At 38.9% G+C, this 24408-nt stretch overlaps 1 protein-coding gene across 1 annotated transcript in view; it reads right to left on the reverse strand.

Moving 5' to 3' along the window:
• Positions 1-19992: 19992 nt before the first annotated feature.
• The window catches only part of GAD1 (glutamate decarboxylase 1), a 35451-nt gene continuing 31035 nt past the window's right edge, over positions 19993-24408 (reverse strand). The window contains exon 17 of the mRNA XM_030016742.2: positions 19993-24208. Within this exon, the coding sequence (XP_029872602.1) occupies positions 24035-24208 (174 nt within the window). The 3' untranslated portion in view covers positions 19993-24034. The remainder of the gene's footprint in view (positions 24209-24408) is intronic.

The following is a 24408-nucleotide window of genomic DNA, read 5'->3' on the forward strand; positions in this document are numbered from 1 at the left end:
CCTCGCTGTGCCCAGGTGCCTCCAGCGGAGCAGCCAGCCAGCGTTTCTCCAGGGACTCTCGTCGGGCACCGCCAGTTCGGGATCGTGTCTGCACACCAGTTCAGGCATGCTTACATCCCTACGCAGTGTCTCTCCTCATCGTTACCAGAAGAAATCGACTCCAGGATACCCGGAGGCAGCAATACAAAGTAAGAAGGCAAAGGGAATAATGCATACATAAACTATATCTTACAAGAATTTCTGTGCTCTTAATACAGAACGAGAAGTTTGTTACAGTGAGCTGATAAAAGTCACACACGCAAGGCTAAAAACTATACCAGCTTAAGGAAAGCTTATGCTTCCATGCACATGCCATTTAGATTTGGGAGGCAAATCCCAGCCATATTAATTTCTTTCTTGCTATTAGACATCACGATAGACAGCAGTATAACACAGTGTGACCCATGGAGAGCAGCTGTGGTTCACCACCCTTTACCCAAAGCTTCCTGAAGGATGCATAGCTGGTGGCAATCTACCACCCGCAGTCATTCTTTCACTCTCTTCTGGGAGAGTGGCTCTTGTATGACACCTCTCCTTATGCTGCTAGGTAGGTGCTGTCAATTTTGTGGATTGCTTGTAGGTTTTCTGTGGCCATGAGGCAGATACTAGCCAGGTGGTGTCCTCCTGGCTGACTGGCTCTGTGATGCTGGCCCCTCCTTCATTGAGAACGAATCTATGGGTGAAAACCTGCATTTGGTGAAGGCTTCTCTAGGGTATATTCAGTTTCATTACCTTGCCTTTGGACTGGAAGACCCTTGAATTACTATTGCTCTGTTAAGAAAATAAAAAAATAACACAACTCGAGCAACACTGCAATGGGTTGCTTCTTTCCCCAGTCATTCCAGAGCATTTTTAGACCACACAGTAAATTTCAGGACAGTTCTGTTTCCCCAGAGATTACGAAGAGCTGAGTGGCTCTGGAGCTGATAAACATTTCATTAATGGCAGGCACTTCCTACTCAGAGTTTATGTTCATTAGATGTGATAATTGTTCGTGTGCTGCTTTGAAGACAGGAAATCCTCACTTCAGTGTGTTGCATACCTCATCCTTAAAAAATTATCTCTCAGCAGAGGTTACTATAACATGAGTACTACATCACAGTGAAACACACTGTAAAATACCTCTTAGAGGCCCTTTTCCATGTCATTAACCATCATAGAGAAAAGATCTGAACTTTGATTTCTTTGTGAAGAAAAGGTGACTGTTATCCCAAACTCGATACTTCTGTCCACCAACACCAGAACCAAAAAGAGTAACAGCATTTTGCCATTGAAAAGTTGCCATTTTGATGAAAAATGTGCTTGAAAATCCCTGAAGTGAATACTAGTCTTTCACACACTTTCATCTGGCCTCTAAATGTGTAAACAGCCTTAAAGCTGGGATTCGCCAAATTGCACAGTGCTGGTTTGATGAGCCTAACTTCTAATTATCCAGTTCCCAGTAAGTGGCAAAGCCAAAACCACCACATACAAAGTAGAAGGTGAAGAAAGCCTGTGTCACTGGCAGTAACTCTTCTGTGGCTGAATTCTGCTCCTGCGACCACTGAGAGGTGTGTGAGGGGCTGAGGAGGAGGTAAAAGCACCCTGGCAATTTGCAGCAACTATTGCATGCAGCTGTTTGTACAAGGGAATACGAATTATTTCTATTCTGACTGCAGTTGCAAGAGTGAAACATTATCAAAGGAGGAATGTTCTTCATGTTTCCTAAAGGTGCTAGTGGGGAAACAAGGTGGCAGAGATTTTGCAACTCCATGACTCTGCTCAGACATTACGCCCTCTGAGAGCCAGTCCATACCGTTGCATCAGTAGTCAGTTTGTCTTATTCTCACAGAACCAAAGAAATTCTATTTCACTCTTCCTCAGGAAATCTGTAAAAGTTTCATGCCTGCATGTCGTGAACCCAGAAATGGGCAGCCATATTTTGTTCTTCTTAATCGCTCTAGTCAATCCCTTCAGAGAAATACGAACCTGGCCCCTCTCTGAAGACATAAACTACATGTACTGCTGCAAGACCTGAGATGCTTTTTCTTAGGAACATTTGCCTTACCATAGCATCTCAGCTTTCCATCAAAATGCCGTCACTCTTTTTGGGCTGGTTCCACCCCAGTGAAGAAAGATGTTCTCTCCAGATGTCCATCAATTTCCATTAAGGGCTGAACTAAACCACCAGCTTTATCTGAGGAAATATCTTTTAACTTGGTCCAATGTTCTATAGCAAGAGACTAGTTTGTAAAGAAAAAGAAACATTTAGAACCCTCTTAGGTAAAAAAGACACAAAACTTACCTGGGAAATAGGGAACAAGATTGCCTGAAAGTATCACTTAAGACCTAATGACAACAAATTCCATTTGCAGAAATTAACTAACAGATATAACCTACCTGTTCCTTTCTGTGTGTATCTCAGCAGCTGCATTTCAAAAGTAATTAAAGTTAATGAGCTGTGCTTTGTGGTAGAATAATGAAAACTTAATTGGCATAATTAGTTGTGAGATAGCAAGTGCATCTTCCTGGATAACAACATGTCATCATTTGATAAGAATAATAATGAATTTAATAAATAAATCAGGGCCTTTCTAATATGCTAATAAAATAATGAAGTAGAAGGCACACATGTGCAAATGATGAATTATTAGTCTGGAGACTGCGTGCAATTGTCTGAGTAAGTTGGATGGGGAAGTGGCCTTCTTGAAACTGTCAGCTACGGCTGTGTTGTGGTTTAACCGCAGCCAGCAACTGAGCACAATGCAGCCGCTCACTCACTTTGCCCCCACCCAGTGGGATGGGGGAGAGAATCAGAAAGGAAAATGTAAAACTCATGGGTTGAGATAAGAACAGTTTAATAGAACAGAAAGGAAGAAACTAATAATGATAATAATAACAATAATAAAATGACAATACTAATAAAAGGATTGAAATATACAAAACAAGTGATGCACAATGCAATTGCTCACCACTCGCTGACTGATGCCCAGTTAGTTCCCAAGCAGCGATCCCCCCAGGCCAACTGCCCCCAGTTTATATACTGGGCATGATGTTGCATGGTATGGAATACCCCTTTGGCCAGTTTGGCTCAGCTGTCCTGGCTGTGCCCGCTCCCAACTTCTTGTGCCCCTCCAGCCTTCTTGCTGGCTGGGCATGAGAAGCTGAAAAAATCCTTGACTTAGTATAAACACTACTTAGCAACAGCTGAAAACATCAGCGTGTTATCAACATTCTTATACTAAATCCAAGGCATAACAGTATACCAGCTAGTAGAAAGAAAATTAACTCTATCCCAGCCGAAACCAGGACAGGCTGTTGACTAAAATCCAGTTTGCAACAGATGAAACAGCCACGCTGCCCTTCACAGAGAATGTGTGTGGCAAATGCTTTCAGTGGGGGCCAGCACCCCTCTGCAGAGCTGGATATACAGTGGCTGAAGAAAAGCAGCTGCTTTCCCCCCGCCCCCTCCTTAAACCCTTCTGTACTGTTGGTGCTGGGCAAATGGGAATAAAGACAGACAGAGAAACCTAGGCATGTGCAGCAGGAAGGGAGCTGCTGAAATACAGTGTACAAATCAGCCTGTTTGACCCAAATCATTTAGAGGCTAAGACAGGCAGAAAATGATGATTTATTGCAGAAATGGCCTTAAGCTCAAACATAGACAAATACACCAGAACAAAAGCTTCAGAGGCATTATTAAGAATCAGTAAATAGAATAATTTTAATTAATGGGTGCCTTTAAAATGAAATTAAGTGAATACTGCCAGAGTTATGGGAAGGCCTGCATCTCCAGTGGATAAAGTAATAAAAGGGATTGTCCCAATAAGGAAACACTGGAAGAGATAGTTTTAGGCAGAAATAGAGCAGCAATGTCTGGTGACTGAGAAGAGGATGGGTCGTAAGATAGCTCTTGGTTGTAACATCTTTTATCCCCTAATCAATGCATGACCTCATTCATTCCTGCTCTTAGTGTATTGCCCAAGATGAGGAATTGCAGGTCAGAATATCTACTTGTTGGGTCCAGTCCCAGCAGAGTGGGACTGGGTTTGGAAGGTGCCATGAAGAGTCTGGTGTGCGTCTGAGAGCAGCTCCTCTGTTAGCAGTGTCCAAGTAGATTTTATCTCCTTCGCAAGCATACAGGGAACAAACTACGGCTACTTGGAAGGCATCCACCTGGCTGTGCACTCTCAGTACTTAGAACTTCACCTTAGTAGAAGGCATAAAGCACAGATCCTTTGGCTCTACAAAAAAAAAAAAAAAAAAAGTAGCTCTAGCTTGCATAAACAGCTGGTAAAAGCCTGGTGACACATAGAAGCCTTACACGCATCTGTCAGGCTGCAGCAGTACTCACATACACTCCCCACAGTCTCAGTTTAGGAGCAATACGAGTTTTGGAACTGAGGTTATCCAATTAAAAAAAGTAAGGTAGCGATGATCAGCATGTGTGCAAATGTGAGAGGTGTGAGACTGAACCTGTTCTTGACCTGCTGCTGGGAACAGCTGTGAAAAGACAAGACCATGTCTGAAATGTAAAGAGACGTTAACAGTAAAGCACTTTGAATGGAAGCCAAGCATTAGTGAGCCTCAGACCAAATAACCCCCTGAAACTCGGCAGGCTGTGATTAAATAATACGGTCTGATGGTCTAAAAGTTAATTAAATACAGGAGTAATGTGGGGCTTTTGTAAAGCTGGTTTTATGGCCATTAGTTGCTATGCAGCTGAAAAGGGAATGAAATGCAAGGGAGGAAGGCACTAGCTGGACAGGTTGCTCTCAGGCATAGTCTTGCCAGTGAGAATGCTGCAGGGCTAGTTCTCCCCTTGTGCTCCGCAAGGCACAAAAAGACCATGCTGAACTCAGAAAGCCTAGTCTTGACTGCTTGACATTTTTTACTACTATAAAAACCCATCCGTTTTCATTGCATTATCACCGATGTACACTAATGCACAAGGGAATGGAAGCAGTTTCAGTGAGATAATTAGGAGCGACTTGTATCCAGCAGAGAAAGAGCTGGAGCTAATAAGCCTTCAGCTGAAAACTCTAACTTGATAATATTTCAACATGCAGCAACTTCCTTTTGTCAGTGGGAGGGAAGGGCCACAATGTCAGCAGGATCAGAGCTAGCACACTGCATCTCTGTCAGGGGAATGCTCAGGTGGCAGATAGCTGGCAGAATTGCTCTCTGCCTTTCCCCCCAGGCTCCTAGCATGGGCATGTATTAGAGATGTAGTCAGTGTTGTCATGCTCTGGTTATTATCAGGAACAGTTCCTCTGGCTGCTGTAATTTGCACCGAGTACTGCAGATGCCATCAACAAATCAGAGGGAGAGGGATTGTGAAGGTAATCTACAGCCCTCTTTCCCAAGTGACTTGAGACCAGAATCAAGGCTTGTGTTTCAGAAACCAGAAACTCAGCAAAACTGATTTGTGGAGGTGCTATTAATAGAACACGGGAAATTAACTAAAGGTTTCATTACTTTAACTTGTAGAAGTGATTGACTTGGCTGTAACATGGGATAACTCTGCCTGTCTTCCCAAAGCTGCCGAAGACCCAGTAGCTCTGTTTGAGTTAGACACTGGTAAGTAGGTTTCACACAAATCCGTAAGGGGCACAGGTTTGACAATTAAAGGTACTGTAGCTATAGGTTTCTGACAGAATAGCTTTTTATACAATCTTTACTTGCTTCTTGCGGCCACAGTGGTTTCACCTGAGACTCTAAGACAGTAGACGAAACTCCAAAATAGACATCTTCTGCTCCTACAAAGCTTTGAAAATGTGTGCCTGAATATTGGAATGGGCTTAGTGAAATCAATGTCCTCACTCCTCTGCCTCCAGAAGTTATTACTTTAAACTTGCAGTCCATACTCTGGCTTGTTGTCCCATTTCACATAGCCATCAGACCCCGATTTCCAGCCTGAAGGACAGTGTTAAGCATTTTTACATTGTGTATGACTACGAGCAGGCATAATAGAGGAGAATAACCTTTAAATACATGTATTCACAATAAAAGACCCATTGGTGAATGGTTAAGGGAGGGCACAGAATTAATGACAAATGTCAGAATGTTTCAAAGATTCACTTGATTATTGACTACAAAGTAACACAATGTACACGAAATCACAGACAATAGGTTTGCTTCACTGTTAAAAAAGAAAAGAAGCCTCTTTAAATTATATTGGGCTGAAAACAGGGTTCGTAATAGAAACACTGATAGAATCTTAATTATAGAAGCAAATTGCACAGACTAAGGTTCTGGCCACCCAATTTAGGAATTAGAATGCAAGTATTTAAGAGGCTTAATAGGCCTGCTACTATTCAGCTGTAGATAGCAGCTGGCTTTGGGAGTACTGTAGCTAAGGATGCTGCAGAAGAAGGGTTCATAATGGAGGATGAATTAAGTAATTTCCAACCACTTCATTACATGATACTTACATGCATTGTCAGTCATTTTTGACCCAAGTGGTTTGCCTAAAATCTGGAGGTTTAGAAATTGCTTACAGTAAGAGACTTGGGTGATAGTCAAAGATTTGCTGCTGCGATCCTTTTTATTTACCAAGGACATGTTAAATCCTGTTTTCTTAAACACAGTAAATCAAACAAGAGAAATGTTTTTGCTCACACAATCCCTTCTGCAGTGTGTCTTGGGTGTCCAATACTTCATACAGTTATATGTACTATTTCAGCTATAGTTCTATAAAGTACTTGAAATTCTTTTAAATTAAGAAGTCAGCTACACTTTGCTTTACCTAGAGTTTTTCTAGAGCCTTTTATCTAGAGTTCAGACTGAAACACAAATGACAGATGTCAGTATACATAAACCAAATTAAAAAAAAAAGGCCTATTTCTGAGTTTCCCAACTCAGATTTTATGCTTTAAGATAAACCAGCAGTAAGACAGAAAAGCACATGTACACCTTAACTGTATTATCAAACTGCCAGGTTCTGCTGCGGGATGTGTTGAACAGATGCTGATGAAGACTCCCCTGGAAGAAAGCAGTACTGGAGAAAGGCTTATGCTAAAAAGACCTGTATTTAAAAATGGATCATATATTAAATCCTTTAGTATCCCATCCTGAATAGTCCTCCATTTATTGTACCTGCCACAAAGGTTGAAAACATGGCCCTTCTTGGCAGAAAGTCCAGACCCTTTCTATAGGCCTTACAGAGTTATTGCAAATACGCTGAACATTAAGAAAAGAAATTGCACTTGGCTTGACAGACTTGACCAGGCAGAAATGCCAAATATAATTCTTGAGCATCAGGGATAAAAGAAATCCCTGTGATGGTTTCATCCCCAATATTTCATTTTATAGCTTTGGCCTTCATAGATCTGGCTGTCAGAGTACAGGAGCAGTTCTAAAAGCCGTAGGAAACAGGGACTGCCTACATACTGAGGCACAATTACCAGAGCGTTGCCTCTCCCAGAAGCCCTGGCATTTTCTTCTGTATACCTAAATACAGAACAGTGACCTTCTGAAACTGGCCAGTCTTTAAATGCTGTCATATGCTACAAATGTGCTATTACTGGGCTTCTACCACTTTGTCTTGCCTGTGACAGGTGAACAGGGTGAGAGAAGAAGAAATACAATGGTCCTAGAAGGTGCCTCTTTACAGAAAGAAGGAATAAAACAAATGTTATGATGGGGAATTTGAGATAAACAGGGCAAATACTGCACTCAGACTCTGACACAGGGATGATCTGACCCCATAGGCTACACATGTTCTTCACAATACTCCTTCTTCCCTGCTCACAGAGCTCCAGCTCTCTGACAGCTCTCCAAAGTGCATTCATTAGTCACAGAAGGGCACATTCCTCCATCTTCTGGACAGCTACAAACTAAACACCATTAGCCTCTTTCCAGCCATGCTTGAAACAATACATTGCTAGCTCAGAGAAAGCAATCTGCTTTAGCCTCAGGAAAGGATCTTTTTAGTCTTTGTTATATTTTGAGTTGTTTTCATCCCTGACATGTTCTGTGAAAGCTTCCACAACTGTGTATTTCTTAAGCTATTTTTAATCCCCCCTTCAGGAAAAAAAAAAATAAAAATCAACTCCCTCTCCTTTATCTTGTCTTACCCTGAGAAGTCTTTTGTGATTTATTTTCTTCTGCCTCAACAGCTGATAACTTCTTTTCCTTCAAGCCTCAAGGAGAAGGATTCTTTTATCTTCCACAACAAGGAAATATATTTTTTGAGCAAAAGTAGGATCTAGGCTTTTGCTGTTATTTATCACATCACCAAGACAGCAGGATGCCTCTGCTGGGACCTTGTGAACATACTTTATTTATTTGGAGATTAGATTTGGAAGTTTGAATACAATCAAACAAATTGGTAACGTAACATAATATTTGCCCTGGGAGTGGGAATCCTCTATTCTGGCAACGCTCAAATAACCACCTTAAATCCTAGTAAGAATGCTACTTGATAGCGTTATGCTGTAGGCAGAGTTCGTTAAAGCCAGAGGACCTTTCTCTTAATGAATTGTCACTGGAGGGAACAAAAAAAATTGGTTAAGAAGAGAGAGAAAGCTTGGGATATAATCAGATCCTATTAGCCTAGCCATAAAGCAGTGTCGTCCCAATGCAGTACCCTACCTTTCTCCCCAAAAATGTGACTTTGTGTCCTCTCACATGTACTAATGAGAGCAGCTAGAGGCTGGAGCTGAGGTTAATCCTTCCTTTACTGGCTATCTGAGTGCTCTTGGCACCATTTCCAAAGAGGAAATGCTACGGGACTTCCTGGGTGAATTAGCAAAGCCAATGAGTTTTAGAAAGAGAAAACGTGTCAGAAGTTACTTCCACAGCTACCTAGATATGTTAAACTGAAGTATAGCTTATGACAAGATGCACGGTCCCTGGACCCGCATCTATTTCACATGGGTTTCCACTTCACTGCAGGCAGATGGAGCTCTCTCTACTTTCTGCAGTGTCCCGAAGGCAGCAGCAGAGGATGTCACCCATGTGTTGAGCTTAAGAATCAAATGAGCAGTTTGTCATCTGAAATCACCACACTGAAAGCCAAATGAGACAGAACAATAATGCTTTTCCGTGCTGCTGACAAGAATGATTCAACAGTCCTCGCTTATGCCACCTGTTCAAAGGCTTTTCTCAGCAAGCACAAAGTTTGGGAGATAGGAGCTGGTGAGCCCAGCTGGGTCCCACTGGGATGTGCTGGAATATGTTTTATTTATTTTGAGATGAGATTTGCAGGTGTCAATGCAATCAACAGGACTGGTGATTTAGTGTAATGTACCAGCTGGAAAGACCCAGCCAGTTTCTGGAGCTGCCCCATTTTTCCTGCTGTCACTGGCTCTCCTCTTGCTGTTCTGGGCAGATCACTACTAAAGCAAAGGGGCTCGAGTCCTGCAAGGACCGGAGTAGCCCTCTGAATGCAGGGACTAGCTTTTATGTTATAACACACTGTGAAGAGTGTGGTATTACTCTTAACGATGATTGAATCTTAACTATTAGAGGGCTTCTTCCTTCCTACTTGTAGGGGTAGCATTTTGCCATGCGTTAGAGAGAACTGATGAACAAAGCATTAACTAGGACTTTCAAGGATGTTTCTGGAAGATGTTTTACCTGGTTTCAGGAAGGCAGACACCACCTACCAAGTATATTTCTTTGAGTGTCTTGTCTTCATATGGTGTCAGACCCAGTGAACTATGGGATGGTCCATGTGGCTTTCCAATCCCATCACAAACTTGGGTGTTGTCCTAAGCCTAGGCACTGCTGGAACAGGGATTTGGGCTGAGAAGCGGCTAAGAAAGATGTGGCAAAGCAACATCAAGGATAGAAAGAGTTAAATGGCTGAAGAAAATTGAGTACAGATGATCATTTGGGATTTTTCCTACTTAAGTCAGCATGAAGGGGAAAAAATGCAGTCACCATAAAGAGTCTAACAAACAGAAGCGTAGAGGGAATTGCTGCGGCCAGGAAACGAGCAGGGGAAAGGCAGTTTACCCACTGGTTTCGATGGAAGCCACAGAACTGCTCAGAAAAGGAACAAAGAGTGCTGCAAGAGTCAGAAGTTGCAGGCTAAGGCCCAGATCCAGCAGGAGCTGAAGGAGTCACAGGCTCACAGTCACAGGCCTACCTGGGAGCAATTCTCAGACCCAGCTCTCGATGTGACCTCTGTCTTCGCCCAGACGCCTGTGTGCAGTTTTCCTCCCCTGCCCTTCTCTGCAATTGTCTTCTCTCCAACTACTGCTTTTCTTCAAGGACTACTGAAAGCCCAGTGTGAAACACAAAGTCTACTGACTGGGGGCTGTATGCAAACTTTAGAGTTGTATTTTTTCATATCAAAATATCAAAGGCAGTGGGACTATTTCCATTACAAATCTCCATTTCATATAAGCCAATTTTGTCTGTTAAAATACACAATGTAAGACTTGTAGGGGTTTTCTAGCTTACTTCAGTTTTACCTTGTTTTTCCTCCTTGCACCCTCCCTGGTAAGACTGGCCACTCCCTTTTGCTCAGGCTTTAAAATGTCCCGCATGCAGAGACTTAGCTGGGAAAATGAGAACTGGAAAGTGGCAATTCCAAAATCTGATCAGTGCAAAATGCAGCAAAACTGCAAAGTTACACAGACATCTGGGAAAAGTGGTTCTCATTTGTTACAGTTGTTTTTTTTGTTTGTTTGTTTTTTTTTTTTTTTTAAAATACACAACTCATTGACCTAACTCTGTCATAATGAGAAACAGCAATATCGGAGAGCTTTTAAAATAATTACTGTAATATGGGTAACAGTTTAGAAAATCCCATACAGTTCAAAAAAATACAGGTTAGTTTCTAGTTCCCTTAAAAAGTTGTGATTTGCAAAGTGTTAGCAAAGCTGTTGAAACGGATCAAAACCCAACAACTTTAAAAACAGCAGCACAATTTAAAAAGACTGCCTTAGTCAATGCCAGTCATTCATGAAGTAGATGAAGCACATCAGCCACAGAGGACGCCCTCTCCCTACCTCTAATATTTTCTCTGTTCTTAGGGAACCCCCTGACTCAATATAAGAGTTTTCTAATGGTTAACACCCATCAAAAATACTAAGATGATTAGGAAGGAAATAGTTTTATTTCTCCATTGTAAATACATAATATAATTCTTTGTTACCTGTGAGATATTTCCAGCACGTTTAATATTATATTTGTTGAGGCCAAATAAATAAAAATCATTAATAGAGCTGAATCTTGAAATTTGACTCTTCTGATGTCTGGTAAGGGGATGGATATATTTCATTTTGGCTCCTCCCTTTCTACAGTGTCTCTCCTTGTTTGTTTGGGGTTTTTTGTTGTTGTTTTGGTTTTTTGTAGATTTCTATTTAAGACTTTACTAACCAGGTCTCCCTCCCAACCCCAAGTGGAATAATCTACTCCCGCTTCCAGGTATGTGTAAAGTCTTCTCCAGCACATACAAAAGGAAAATAGGAGACACCAGAGATCAGGTTGATGCTCATTCGTTATCCTTGGAGATATTCAAAAGCAATCTGGATGTGGTCCTGGGCAACCTGCTCTGGGTGGCCCCATTTGAGTAGGGGGCTTGGACAAGATAACCAGTTCATTCACAGAGGAAGTACAGTGCCCACCATTCTTACACTATTATGTGCAGCTGTACCACAGCAGCAAAGTTTGACAGGTTAAAGTTGTTGGATGTTCAGCCATAATATACAAACCTGAAGTCATAGCTGGAAACCCAGGCACAGGCTGACAAAAGGGATGCAGAGCATCTCCTCTGGTCACCCTGGCCTCATTCTTCCCCAAACCAGTCTATTTCTTCTACTATAGCCACATCCCTTGTAGAACCAGAGCAATACACCTGGTTCTAGTCCATTAAGTTTGGCCCCAATTTTCCTTTGTGTAATTTCACTAAAATTCAATAGAATTACACCAGGGTGAAGGCACTATTTTGGGTTGTTCGCTGGGGTTGGTTTTTTTTGTTTGGTTTTGTTTTTTTTTTTTTTTTTGTTGTTTTGTTTTGTTTTGGTTTTTTTATGTTAGGTTCTAAACTACCTCCTTCTTTATGCTGTTAGGTCTTAATCTGCTAGAGAGCCATCAACAGATTACAACCTAACAGCATAAATTAGGAATGTAATTTGTTGATGGTTTGCTGTTTTGTTGTTCTTGGTGGTGGGTTTTTTTAAATAACAATCCCACTAAATCCCAGGAATTACAGTCAACTGCAAAACAATTGCAATGATTACTGAACCAGCTAAAAGCAATTCAACAGCTGCATCTTCTAAAATGTTACTGAGTCCAGAGGCCTACAAATAATACAGACTAATAATACTAGCTACAATTATGATGTGGCTTATAGAGCATGGATAACTATGAAATACATGATAAAGATCTTCAATTTATAAGGTAGTTTAAAAGTTATTTGTAGTGTGTAGTATGTAACAAAAGAAAGCAAACCCAAATGATGGCTAAAATCTTTCTAACATATTTTTATATGTATATGTTTTAGAACTATTATTTTATATTGTTTTCTTTGCTGCTTATAGAATAACTGATCAAGATTTGGGTCTGATGCAGAGACATATATGTATGTACACACACAGACCTCCATGAGAAGATTCTGCATAACTTGTTATATAAAAGCTTTTCAAACAGTAATTGATTTATTTAAAAAAAAAAAAAAGTGAAAGCATGAGTGTGACTTGATTTTGGGGGTCAAGAACCTACCAGATCTCATCTCCATTCACAACTGGTCATAAAAGTCTGATTTTATAGGGTAAAAGGGAAATGGGCCTCCTTTTTTCTAAATTCTTGGTATTCCTTGTTGTAACTGCTGAACAGCTTCCCAAATTGTTGAATCTGCATTTCAGAGAGCACATCAGACTCAAAGCAAGTAGAGGTAGAATAATCTGTTAGCTCACATTACTTGCTTCTACAAGTCATTGCAACAGTTTTCTATACAGTATATTTTCCACTGGTTTGCTTTGCCCTTTGCCATTTCAAATTATTTTATTAATGAAACTTGCATTATTTAGCCTAGGAAACCAACACATAATTTGATAGAATTCCATACTATTAGAAAATTAACCTGATTTAAGATAGCTAAACATAAGTAAAAAAAGTGTGTAGAAGAAAGCTTTACCTCTCTACACAGTTCCTCTTTGCACCCTTTGCTGAGCGATGTAGGTGGTAAAAAGTGCTTCTATTGCCTATGGATGTAATGAAAAAATATTACTGCTAGAAAAATCTTGTGCAGTTAAAATTATAAAAACAAGCAGTTAGGGACAGGTAGATATTCACATGCATTTCAAAGTCAAATGTATTCCCACAAAACAACATACTATAAACTGGTATCTATTTCAAACTATATGCAATAAGTGTCACTTACTCAGTGCTGATTCTGTTATCAAATTATTTCTTGGCTTCTTCTGATGTCTTACCTCTTTGTAAACTATTCAGCCTGAAGTGTGTTGTATATTTGCTTTTTGCCTGCTGGGCAATTTTAATATTTGAAATTGGCCCTGTATGACTCTTCTTTGGCGTAAACCACCAATCATTTTATCACTCTTCCCCCTTTCATTTGTACCTAAGAACCCCACCAAAGTCAGGGTGTCTGAATTAGTTCTGTTCTCTTGTGTTAGGAAACCTCCCAGTCTACTCTACCATCCAAAGGTAGGTGTAAAAGACTGGTTTGGTAGCCTAACAGAGAAGCTCTCTCTCTCTCTTACACACACATATTTGAAAGGATCTGTTGATCTATTCATTGGAAGGATGAGCAACATGCAATGCTGGGAAGATGGATATAGAAAGCATTATTTACTTCTAAAATTTTGTGGATGTCCTGTAAGTGAAGAATAATTTGTTTTTGCAAGTCTAGAGATGTACACTTGTACATGAATTATGTTCATTTAGAAATTACTTAGGTAGGCAGACATATGAATTAGTAGTTCACTACATAAACCCCAAACTGAGGACACAGTCCCAAGTAAGGGCCATTTGTTTGTTGAAGCTCTTTTAATTAATTGTTTATGCTAAGAGATGAAAAGGGAAGAGGCATTCCTGTTGTAAATTCAAGTCATGTACATTTTTCTGAGTATCCAAACAAGTGTCTATGGTGTAATCCAGTGATTTCAGTTACTTCTTTTGACCACTTTGCCAGCTTAACAGAAACAGCTCTGCACTGAACTACAGAGTAAATGAAAGAGTCTTCAAATTCCCCTGAGAACCTCCATTCCACCTCTGAGCTCTTTCAAGTACACCAGTAATTGGACAATTATAGCAGCACTATATATAGAAAATTAACATGAGTTCTGAAGTCATTCAACAATAGCTAAGCATAATTATTTACACTACAGTCACAGAATTTCTGGGAGGAAAAAAAAAAAAAAAAACAAAACAACCCACAACTTAAAATTAGGCTTTTCGGGAAGGCAAATTGTAGCAATTTTTGGCCTAGTAGCTCTTTTTAATGTAATGTTGATGTATTCAAAAGGAAGAAATTTTGTTGGGTTTTCTTTCAGCTGCAACGCTAGCTCTAATGCTCCAATCAGTCTGTGTTTACTCACTTAAGAAACCAGAGGGAGCTGTTTGATGGCAATTACAATTCTCAGTGTTAGGGAGCCAGGTCACAGATTGGCAATCCGTGACTTCTCATCATATCTTGCAAAAAGACAGGCCTCATATCCTTGGGAAGACAAGAGAATATGCATTGCATTATACTCTAAGATAGAGCTGGTAATTAATTTATACTTACAGAATAACTGCATTTCACTAGGACTGAGTAAAACCAGTAAAAACTACTCACTGATATCGGGTATTTACAGCAGGGGAACTAAACCTAGTTCTTTTGTAGTGGGAAAGAAAATACTCCTCTTCTTGAAAAATATGTAGAATAATTGAAGAGCCATGATGATGCAAAACAGTATAAAGAAATGTAATGGCCCTGAAACACAACATAATCAGGTACAAGTAATATACTTTTAAAAAGTGTGACCAAGATAAGTGAGTGCACCAAATTATTGCAGCAGCATAACTACCAGCAAATTAAAACAATGAGTTATTAAAAGTTATAGTTACAATGAATTAGTAAAAGTCATTTTTTTCCACAAATAGGAAATCCTGCTGTAATTAAAACAACCATGGTTCTTTGGTTCAGCACTGTCAAACCCAGCATGTGGAGATCTCACCCCATTGCCCAGCAAAGCTGTACTCCTTGAGATAAGAGCCATGCTAGTACGTTTAGCAATTGCCAGTGCCACGCGTGTGGCAGAAGAGTGAATTAGCTGAAAGAGACAGTCAGTAAGGGCCTTTTCTTCAAAGGATGCTCATAGCCAGGCAATGCAACAAGAAACCATAAAAAACTCAAAGTAATGGAAATAAAGAGTTCATCCCGTACAATCTAGTGGTCAGTCTGGCCCTATGCCCACAAGCACAAATGTCAGTTTTACCCTGCAGGCAGCCTTCCTAAAAGTAAAGGAAGCAGCTTAATTAAGATTAATGGCCTTTTTTGCTGGGGCCCATGGAAGGTCCTCATTAATAAGGCAATACATTGAACAGTGAATGTAATTTATAATACGTGCAATATTTAGAAGATAAAAAGCACTAATCAACATGACACTGAGTGAGAAACATCTTATGCCTTTCTCACTTTGCTTTCTAGAGACACTTTTACCTGTCCAGTTTAAAGTTAGCATTCAAGTTTGGTTTTTTTTTGAAGGCCAATATGCTTGCTTTATACACCGGTATTATCCAAACTCTTGCTGATGTCACACCAAGAGGATATGGCTTCAAATCAGCTTACAGTGTAGTCACAGATGATAGGCTTCTGTAAATCTCATTTATAGTAATTGTACTTACATTTGTTGATTTTACTTGTAGTGACATTTTTTTAGGCTTTCTTGAAACGTTAAACTTAGGAAATGGAGAAAAAGTATCACCTGCAATGATCTTACATATTTTTGTTCACACTGTCGTGGCACAACAGCCTTCCACATAAAACAAGGCCAAAAATTTTCACACAGTAATTCCTGCCTCAAACCAACTGTTCTCAGATGAACTTGACTGGTATCCTGTTAAAAGGTATATAATTTAAGAATTTCACATGATAGGGATTTAATCATTCATATACATACACAACACACACAGATACTTTCAAAGGTAAGGGAAAATAATTTACTATTTCCTTCATGTTATATTTGTTTAATGTTACACTTCAAGAATCTTTGCAGATGTCCTAAAAAGTCCTACACAAAATGGTCAACATCATGCAAGACTTCATTATTTTCTGATACACACTGAGTATGTGCATGTATGTGTCCTTGAGTTTTATATCAAGAAATATAAATACACTCACAAATACAAGTAAAGTATACTTATCCAGTCTGAAATAATTATATTCAGATGCTCAACAGATTACCTAATAAATAGCAGAAATAAATCCAGGTGTGTAATATTTTATCTTCAAATTTTTCTGTTGTCATCATCACTCAACAGTGCTCCACTTTTCCTCAGTAGATAGATCTATTAAAACAGAGAACCAGAATTTTTTTTATTTCTTTACCAGGTCTACTTAAAAACTTCTGCTTGCATCTTATCTTTTATTCTAACCATAATTTTAATTCTGCTTTTTCCATAAGTCTGATTCTTCCGAATCATAGAATCATAGAATGGTTTGGTTTGGAAGGGACGTTAAAGATCATCTAGTTCCAAGCCCCCTGCCATGGGCAGGGACACCTTCCACTAGACCAGGCTGCTCAAAGCCCCATCCAACATGGCCTTGAACACTTCCAGGGACGGGGCATCCACAGTCTCTCTGGGGAACCTGTTCCAGTGCCTCACCACCCTCACAGTGAAGAACTGCTCCCTTACATCTGATCTAAATCTACCCTCTTTCAGTTTAAAGCCATTACACCCCTTGTCCTATCACTACATGCCCTTGTAAAAAGTCCCTCTCCAGCTTTCCTGTAGGCCCCCTTTAGGTACTGGAAGGCTGCTATAAGGTCTCCTCGGAGCCTTCTCTTCTCCAGGGTGAACAACCCCAACTCTCTCAGCCTGTCCTCACAGGGGAGGTGCTCCAACCCTCTGATCATCTTCATGGCCCTCCTCTGGACTCGCTCCAACAGGTCCATGTCCTTCTTATGTTGGGGTCCCCAGAGCTGAACGCAGTACTCCAGGTGGGGTCTCACAAGAGCAGAGTAGAGAGGGAGAATCACCTCCCTCGACCTGCTGGTCACGCTTCTTTTGATGCAGCCCAGGATGCAAGTGGTTTCTGGGCTGCAAGTGCACATTGCTGGGTCATGTTGAGCTTCTCATCAACCAGCACCCCCAAGTCCTTCTCCTCAGGGCTGCTCTTAATCCATTCATTGCCCAGCCTGTATTTGTGCTCGGGATTGCCCCGACCCATGTGCAGGACCTTGCACTTGGCCTTGTTGAACTTCATGAGGTTCACACAGGCCCACCTCTCAAGCCTGTCAAGGTCCCTCGATGGCATCGCTTCCCTCCAGCGCGTTGACTGCACCACACAGCTTGGTGTCATCAGCAAACTTGCTGAGGGTGCACTCAATCCCACTCTCCATGTCACTGACAAAGACGTTGAACAGCACCAGTCCCAATAACAACCCCTGAGGAATGCCACTCATCACTGGTCTCCACTTGGACATCGAGCCATTGACCGCAACTCTTTGAGTGCGACCATCCAGCCAATTCCTTATCCACCAAGTGGTCCATCTATCAAATCCATGTCTCTCCAATTTAGAGACAAGGATGTTGTGCAGGACAGTGTCAAATGCTTTGCACAAGTCCAGGTGCTCTGATGAAACCCAAATCCTTCCATGTTGTCCATCTATCCTTTTAACCTTTGCTTTCAGTCAATTCTTGCGTCTTCTCATTTCCTCTTCACTCAGTTGCAGTTCTTGTGGGAGTAGTACTCCTGATTCACGTATCATCACCCTAAGCATAACTGTCACAATTTGCAAATTATAAAACACTAAAAGAAGAAATTCAGACAGATGTAATTATGTTGACCACAGCAAGCTGTACATAACTGCTAACAGTATCATTGTGCTCCTAACGTTTTATTGAACAGTCTGTATCTAAGCTGAACATTCCTTAATAGTCACACAATACAATCACCTTCCATAATTTTTAGTGCTTTATGTTATGGTATTTGTATGCTACACTAATGGACTTGGTACGCTTCTTTGCAGCACGTATTTTCCTCATGCCTAGTTTGCTGCATAAAATTCTTTAACTTGGAAAGAAAATTGTTCTTAAGAAAACTCATCCTACTTGAAGGATGCTCATCCTACCTCCTAAAGCAATCAAAATCAAATTTGTTACATACTGTTAAAAATCAATGACAGTTCTATGGATAATGCATAAAGCAGTAATAAACTAGAATTTGTCTATATTATGAAAAATATAATTTTATACTTTTATGAATTCAGAATGTGCTCTTATTTTTCAATATATTTGGTATACAAAAAAAGAACTAAAAAATATTTTAACAGCCGTAATAGAACGGCAGTTTACCCCCAAATATGGTCTAGAACCCAAAATTTTTAATCACCTTCTTCATGTTATACATGATATGTATCAAGTATATATCATGTGCCAAAAGCTTTAATTCATACAATATTTACAAAGGGAAAGAGTTGTGTTTTGTAATTATTATGCTTCACTCAAGTCCAGTCAGGGAAAAAAAGTGTTTCCCTGAAGTTATGGCATTCTTATAAATTTTATATTTCAACTATTTTATGCTCAAACTCGGTTTCTGGTGTTATTTTAAAATAACATCTATGATTCTATACAAAATACATTGAATTTGTTTAATGTTACTGCATTATGCATAGCCCTTTTTAGAGAATATAAGAACTTCAGTATTTTTTCCTACCTCAGACTTAAGGTGTCATTCTGTTGTTTTATTAGGAAATGGTCTTTCATTTCTGAGAATGGGAAAGATTGATTCATGCAATCAGCAACAATTCTCCCGTCGACTTCTGTGGTGGCAGGATTAGGCTTCCCTTGTACACCTTTGCAAAATTATTCTTAAGAAACATATTTACTTTACTCACAAAATAAAGCTGCCAATATCTCATTTATTTGTATTTCAAGGAAACATATTTACTGTAAAAGACTGTGCGTTATAATGCTTAATAAAAAAGTGGCTGAACAAAGAAACCCAGTTCCAACTGACTCTGGTAAGAATACTCACAGATTTTCTGCTATGCAAACTTTAATGCTTTTGCAGTCAGGCACCCAGTATCCTGTAGTTCTGATTCCACAGTGTATTGTCGTATGACCCTGAAGGCTCCTCTTGCCATCTCTGCATCATTTCTTGCCAGACAAGCACAGAAGTGCTGAAACATAACACTATTCAAAACACCTCTAGGCCTGTCCTGTCCTGCATTTTTTTTACATACAGAAAAGTACTTTTTCAGTCAAGTAGATTTTTGATTGCATAAAAATATCCTAGTTCTGATTGTGTGCAGATTTAAATGTGCTTAATAAACAAACACCGAGATCAACCAGTGGCATTGCGAAGTGTGCAAAGTTAAGCATGTATTCAAGTCTTCCTGGGAGTAAGACCTGCATTACAAGAAGTAAGTTTTATAAATATATCCACAGATTAAATAGCAGGGCTTTTACCACAAGGGCTTGATCTTATTCTTTTTACCCATTCCAAGGTTCCTGTTTACTTTCTTGGGTCCTCTGTATAAGCTGGATGAGGATTTCAGAAACCACACAAAACACCACAAAGAAAGATTTTTAGATTCTCTGTTTTTTAGCATTTCTACACAGTACTAATGTCTCGACAACTCTATTCAAACTGATCAAGGTCTAGAGTTTGTGGTTCTTCCTCAGTCTGTGTTGGTACAAGCTCACATTCAATTCACAATTAAAACTAAAAAGTAGGCTTAGCATTTGCCTTACTGTTTTTAATGTGAGGGATAATGTTGTATGGCTTTTGTCTCATATTCTTAAGGAAACAAAGGAACTCACAAAAATGGTATGAGACAAATTAGACAGTTTTAAGATCAACTTTTATTGAAAAAATTAAACTGCATTGCATATCTTCTTTATAACTTCAACATTTCTTAAACCATAAAACAGAGATTCTCTTTAAAAAATCTCTTCATATTTGTCACCATTCAAAAAACAGATTGTAAACTAAGTCAATGATAATTTTAAAATCCTGGGTTATTCCCAAGGCCCATGGTTCCATCTGTCTGCCGTGAATGGTATAATCTAACTATCTTCACTAAAAATTACCTTTAATAATACAATCAGAATTTTTCTCATTCAAAATCAAAAACTGCTGTTGATTTTTATCCAATGGTCAGTCTTTTCCAAATAAATTACATCAGTTAATAAGCACTGCAGCTACATGTTCAGCTAAGATCTTGCCTATTGTTTATATGATCTGAATTCACTCACACAAAATTACAGTGATTGTCCGTGTGATTTTTAAAGGCAAAATTGCTACCTTAGAGTATATTTTAAACCTCAGAAAAACAAAGTTACTTACCTGGAATTGCAATGCTTTGAATTAGTCAACACTTCTGTATATCCATACTTCCTGATCTCTCACAGTTAATAGTGTATGGATTAAAAAGCAGGAAAATTCCAGGTAAGCTTTTGTCTGAGAAGCTGTAACATATTACTCAGATGAAAATTACCTACTGAGAAGAAAACACAGATGAGTTTTCTCACTGATGACCGTAACTGCTCTGTTAAAATTAGCTAACCAAGTCGGAAATTAATATGAGCCCTGTGCCTGTGGAAGCAGGTACATCTAATAGGGAAACACTCCAGAGTCTGATATTAGAACTAAAAGCTTTGCAAAAATCTAATTGTGAGTATCATCTGTGTCAAGACACAGCACTGCAGAAAGGCAAGATAAAATGCAGAGGGTAGGAAGATATATCTAAACACAGAGAAAATACCTCTGTGTTACTGGTCTCACTTCTGAAACAGGCAGGAGAAGCTCCATTATTCCCACCTAGCTGCAAACTGTCAAGGGCAATAGGTAGAACCTCTGACGCTTTTGACCTCCCAAATACAAGATACTCTATTAAATGAGGAAGCAGAAATTTTAGTGAGCAAAACACTGTATATGTGCTGAAGAGGTCTAGATCTATTTCTGACTGTATCACAGGACTGTCCAAGGCTTGCTGTATGAATGCCAGTAAGCCATATTACAGTCTTTCTTATAGTTTCATGATCAGTTACATGAGGATGATTCTCTTTACCTAGTATATATGCTCTGAGGAGATATAACATTTCAAATACAATAATTATTATTACAATACTGAGATGGTGATCTGGATACAAGGTCCATGAGGTTAAAATATTAAGGTTAGAGGATTAAGGGTAAGTTGGGAACCTTAGTAACAGTATTGCTGAAATATCTTGACTAGGGAGATGGAGAAAGTCAGAAATTCCCACCTCAGAACTGGTTGAAGAAATCACAAGGGCCATGGTGCTGCTTGTGTGGAAGACATAAAATCCCCTAGTGAAGCTAGGTCAGCAGTTATACTTATTTGTATTGATTATACTAGTTCGTATTGTTTCTCATAAACAAGGAGGACTGAGGGAAATCCTTCAATCTTCTCTAGCTGCCCTTTGAATAAAGTAAAACTGTGACAGAGACCAGAATTCAGGCAGAAGCCTGTAAATCAAAATGTTCTACTACTTCAAAACAAACTTATTTCTGTACTCTAAAACCAGCTGTCAATGAGAGGCCCTCTAGTTTTGATGAGTAGCTGCTATCTATAAAGAATGGCATTTAATATTATGGAAGTTGGTACTGAAGTCAATGTTCACACTGACTACTTCTGTATTGCAGGCCTCAGGTCATACAGCATGGATGTTTACATCAAGAAATGTTAAGTACTGAAGACATGGTAAGATATCAGGGTTATAATTAAGGAGGACTGAGGTTTAAGATCAAGAAGGCAAGAGACCGACTACGCTGTCTTGAGGAAAATAACCTAATGAAAAAAATATTGTACTGATGAGATTACTGGGGGGTTTCATGGCATAAAAGTAACAAGTTAGATGATATTTTGAAAGTCATACTCATAAATCTAGAAGACTGACAAATTTAAAATAGTTTTTAGATTCAACTCAAATAATTTCGACAGAAAGTTTTACAGAAGGTTATGGAAGAGCAATAAGCAATAGTCCTATGAAAAGCTGGAAAGGCTCTGCTATATGATACGGCATTTACCATGACAGCTTCTTCCTTCTCCCTGCTCTGACCCAGCCAAAGATGTGAGACAGCATCCTCAGAAGACAACCAGTGGGACCTGCAGGATGGTAATCTCTCCTGGTGTAGCTGCCCTTCCACAGGACTGAAGGGGTTCAGAGAGGCTGCAAAAACTGCATAGCATGACCGCATTTCACTGAATGTTTCTAAAATAATTTAATTTTCTTATTGATTTGGGAAAAAAAAAAAGAAAAGAAAAACCAATTAATTACTGACTTGCATAGAAGATAGCCATAGAATCATGTATAAAAAGATTTGAAATTAGCATATTCCATTTATCACCATGACAGTAACTCAGTAGATTATTGAATCCTCATTTTGTTCCACTACTCTGCTTCCAGTATGGAGTTTTCCACTCGGTAGTATTGATTATCTAATGATTAAAACTGAACAAGCTGCAGATGACTCTGGTGTCTATACTTTGAAAAGTCTAGCCAGTTGAAATTGTTGTGACATGCCAGCTGTATTTAAAGATTCTGAGATTACTTTTGTTTTTATTTATTTTATAAGCTCCAAACACATATTGAATTCCATATCACTAGAAGAATGGTGCTGGTTAAAACTCCCACAGAATTTAGTTAAAATGGTCATAGAGATTAGTCCTGAAATACAACTCGAAAACAGGGGCCTTGGTTAGCAACCAATATGCACTAGAAAAGCATTCAGAACACTGAACAGACAGTCTGACATTACAATAAATAAAACTGAAAATTCTAATAGGTTAAAGGGATCTCATCATTTGACAGTCTATACACAATGTTAGAATTCCTTATATTCAGTAAAATTATCTGTAAGTTATAATTTTAAGGGCACTAGGATTTAAATCAAAGTGTCAACTAATATTTTTGTATTTTTTCTTTGGCTCACAAAGACACTAAAATACCATAAACATTATTTAGAACTTCAATAATATATAAATAGGATACATTACAAATGGAAGAAAATACAAGACAACTCTTCAGCATGGTAAATCTCTGCATATAAATAAGCAAATATTTCATATACCTACAATTCAACAGTTATCTTGCTGTAAAACTATTACATTTAAATCCTTTTACACAAAGTCATTTAACAATAATATACACAATCTACACAAATTAACCTCTAAAAATACAGCCATAATATACCTGTTACAATGACTCTGCTACTATTATCCCCTGATGTGACACTAAAGGGGAAATACAACTATTTTACTCAAAGGTGCTGTTAGAGATTGCTCTTTTGTACGTGAGAGAAGCACCAACAATAAGATTTAATACTGTTATACATTTTCTTTAGCTCCTAAGAATCTACATTTTAGAAATGTTTCTATACGTCTATTTTTATCTGGCAGAAAAATTTGTAGCACATTATCCACATCATTAGTTGTTGAAGGAAAAGTTAATTCTCTTAAAGTGGAAAACATGCTGTGGCTTAGATCTAAGTTTATAACCACTTTTTATATATATATGTATGTATATATATATATAATTATATATATTTATTTATACTGTACATATATACTGTGCAGAGTTCTTAATTTGCTATTTTAGTACTTATTAATTTCCTGACTACAATAAACAAGACCAATGTAAGAGTCAATAGTACTTCAACTTCAAGATAATACATTTTCCCTCAGTAATATGATCTACCAATACATATATGTTTCAGTAGCCTATAGTTGTTTTGTTTAAGAATGTCTTAGGAGATCAGAACTTAGAGAAGGAGAATTTCCTTAAAACATGTTCTACAGAACTGGGTTAAAAAAATAGCCAGTGCTGGAAAACAGTGAATTAGAGAAATAATTCAACCACTGTACTACAGCTCCTGTCCCAATCTTTCTATTTCCTCAATGAGGAAGTCAATGTCAGACTTAGTTGCTGCTGGGTTTGAGATGACCATTCGGAAGAAGTTGACTTTATCGCCCTGAGGCTGATATCCAACCATGGTAGTACCTGACTCCATCATCAGTGCTTTGATTTTCGGTGCCACCTTTATCATTAAAAAAAAAAAAAAAAAAAGAAAGAAAAAAAAAAAGAGAGAGAGAGAGAGAAGAGTAATTAAAAAAATTTGTCCTTTCTTTGTCTGTCACAACATTTCTTAATTTGGAAAAAATAAATGGACAGATCAGAAAGGCACTAGTTTTTATAAAAAGATCTGTACCAGAAAAAGCTTGAAAAGCAAAATATGTA

The sequence above is a fragment of the Aquila chrysaetos genome, chromosome 6, assembly GCF_900496995.4.
Source record: "Aquila chrysaetos chrysaetos chromosome 6, bAquChr1.4, whole genome shotgun sequence".
NCBI classification, from domain to species: Eukaryota; Metazoa; Chordata; class Aves; order Accipitriformes; family Accipitridae; genus Aquila; species Aquila chrysaetos.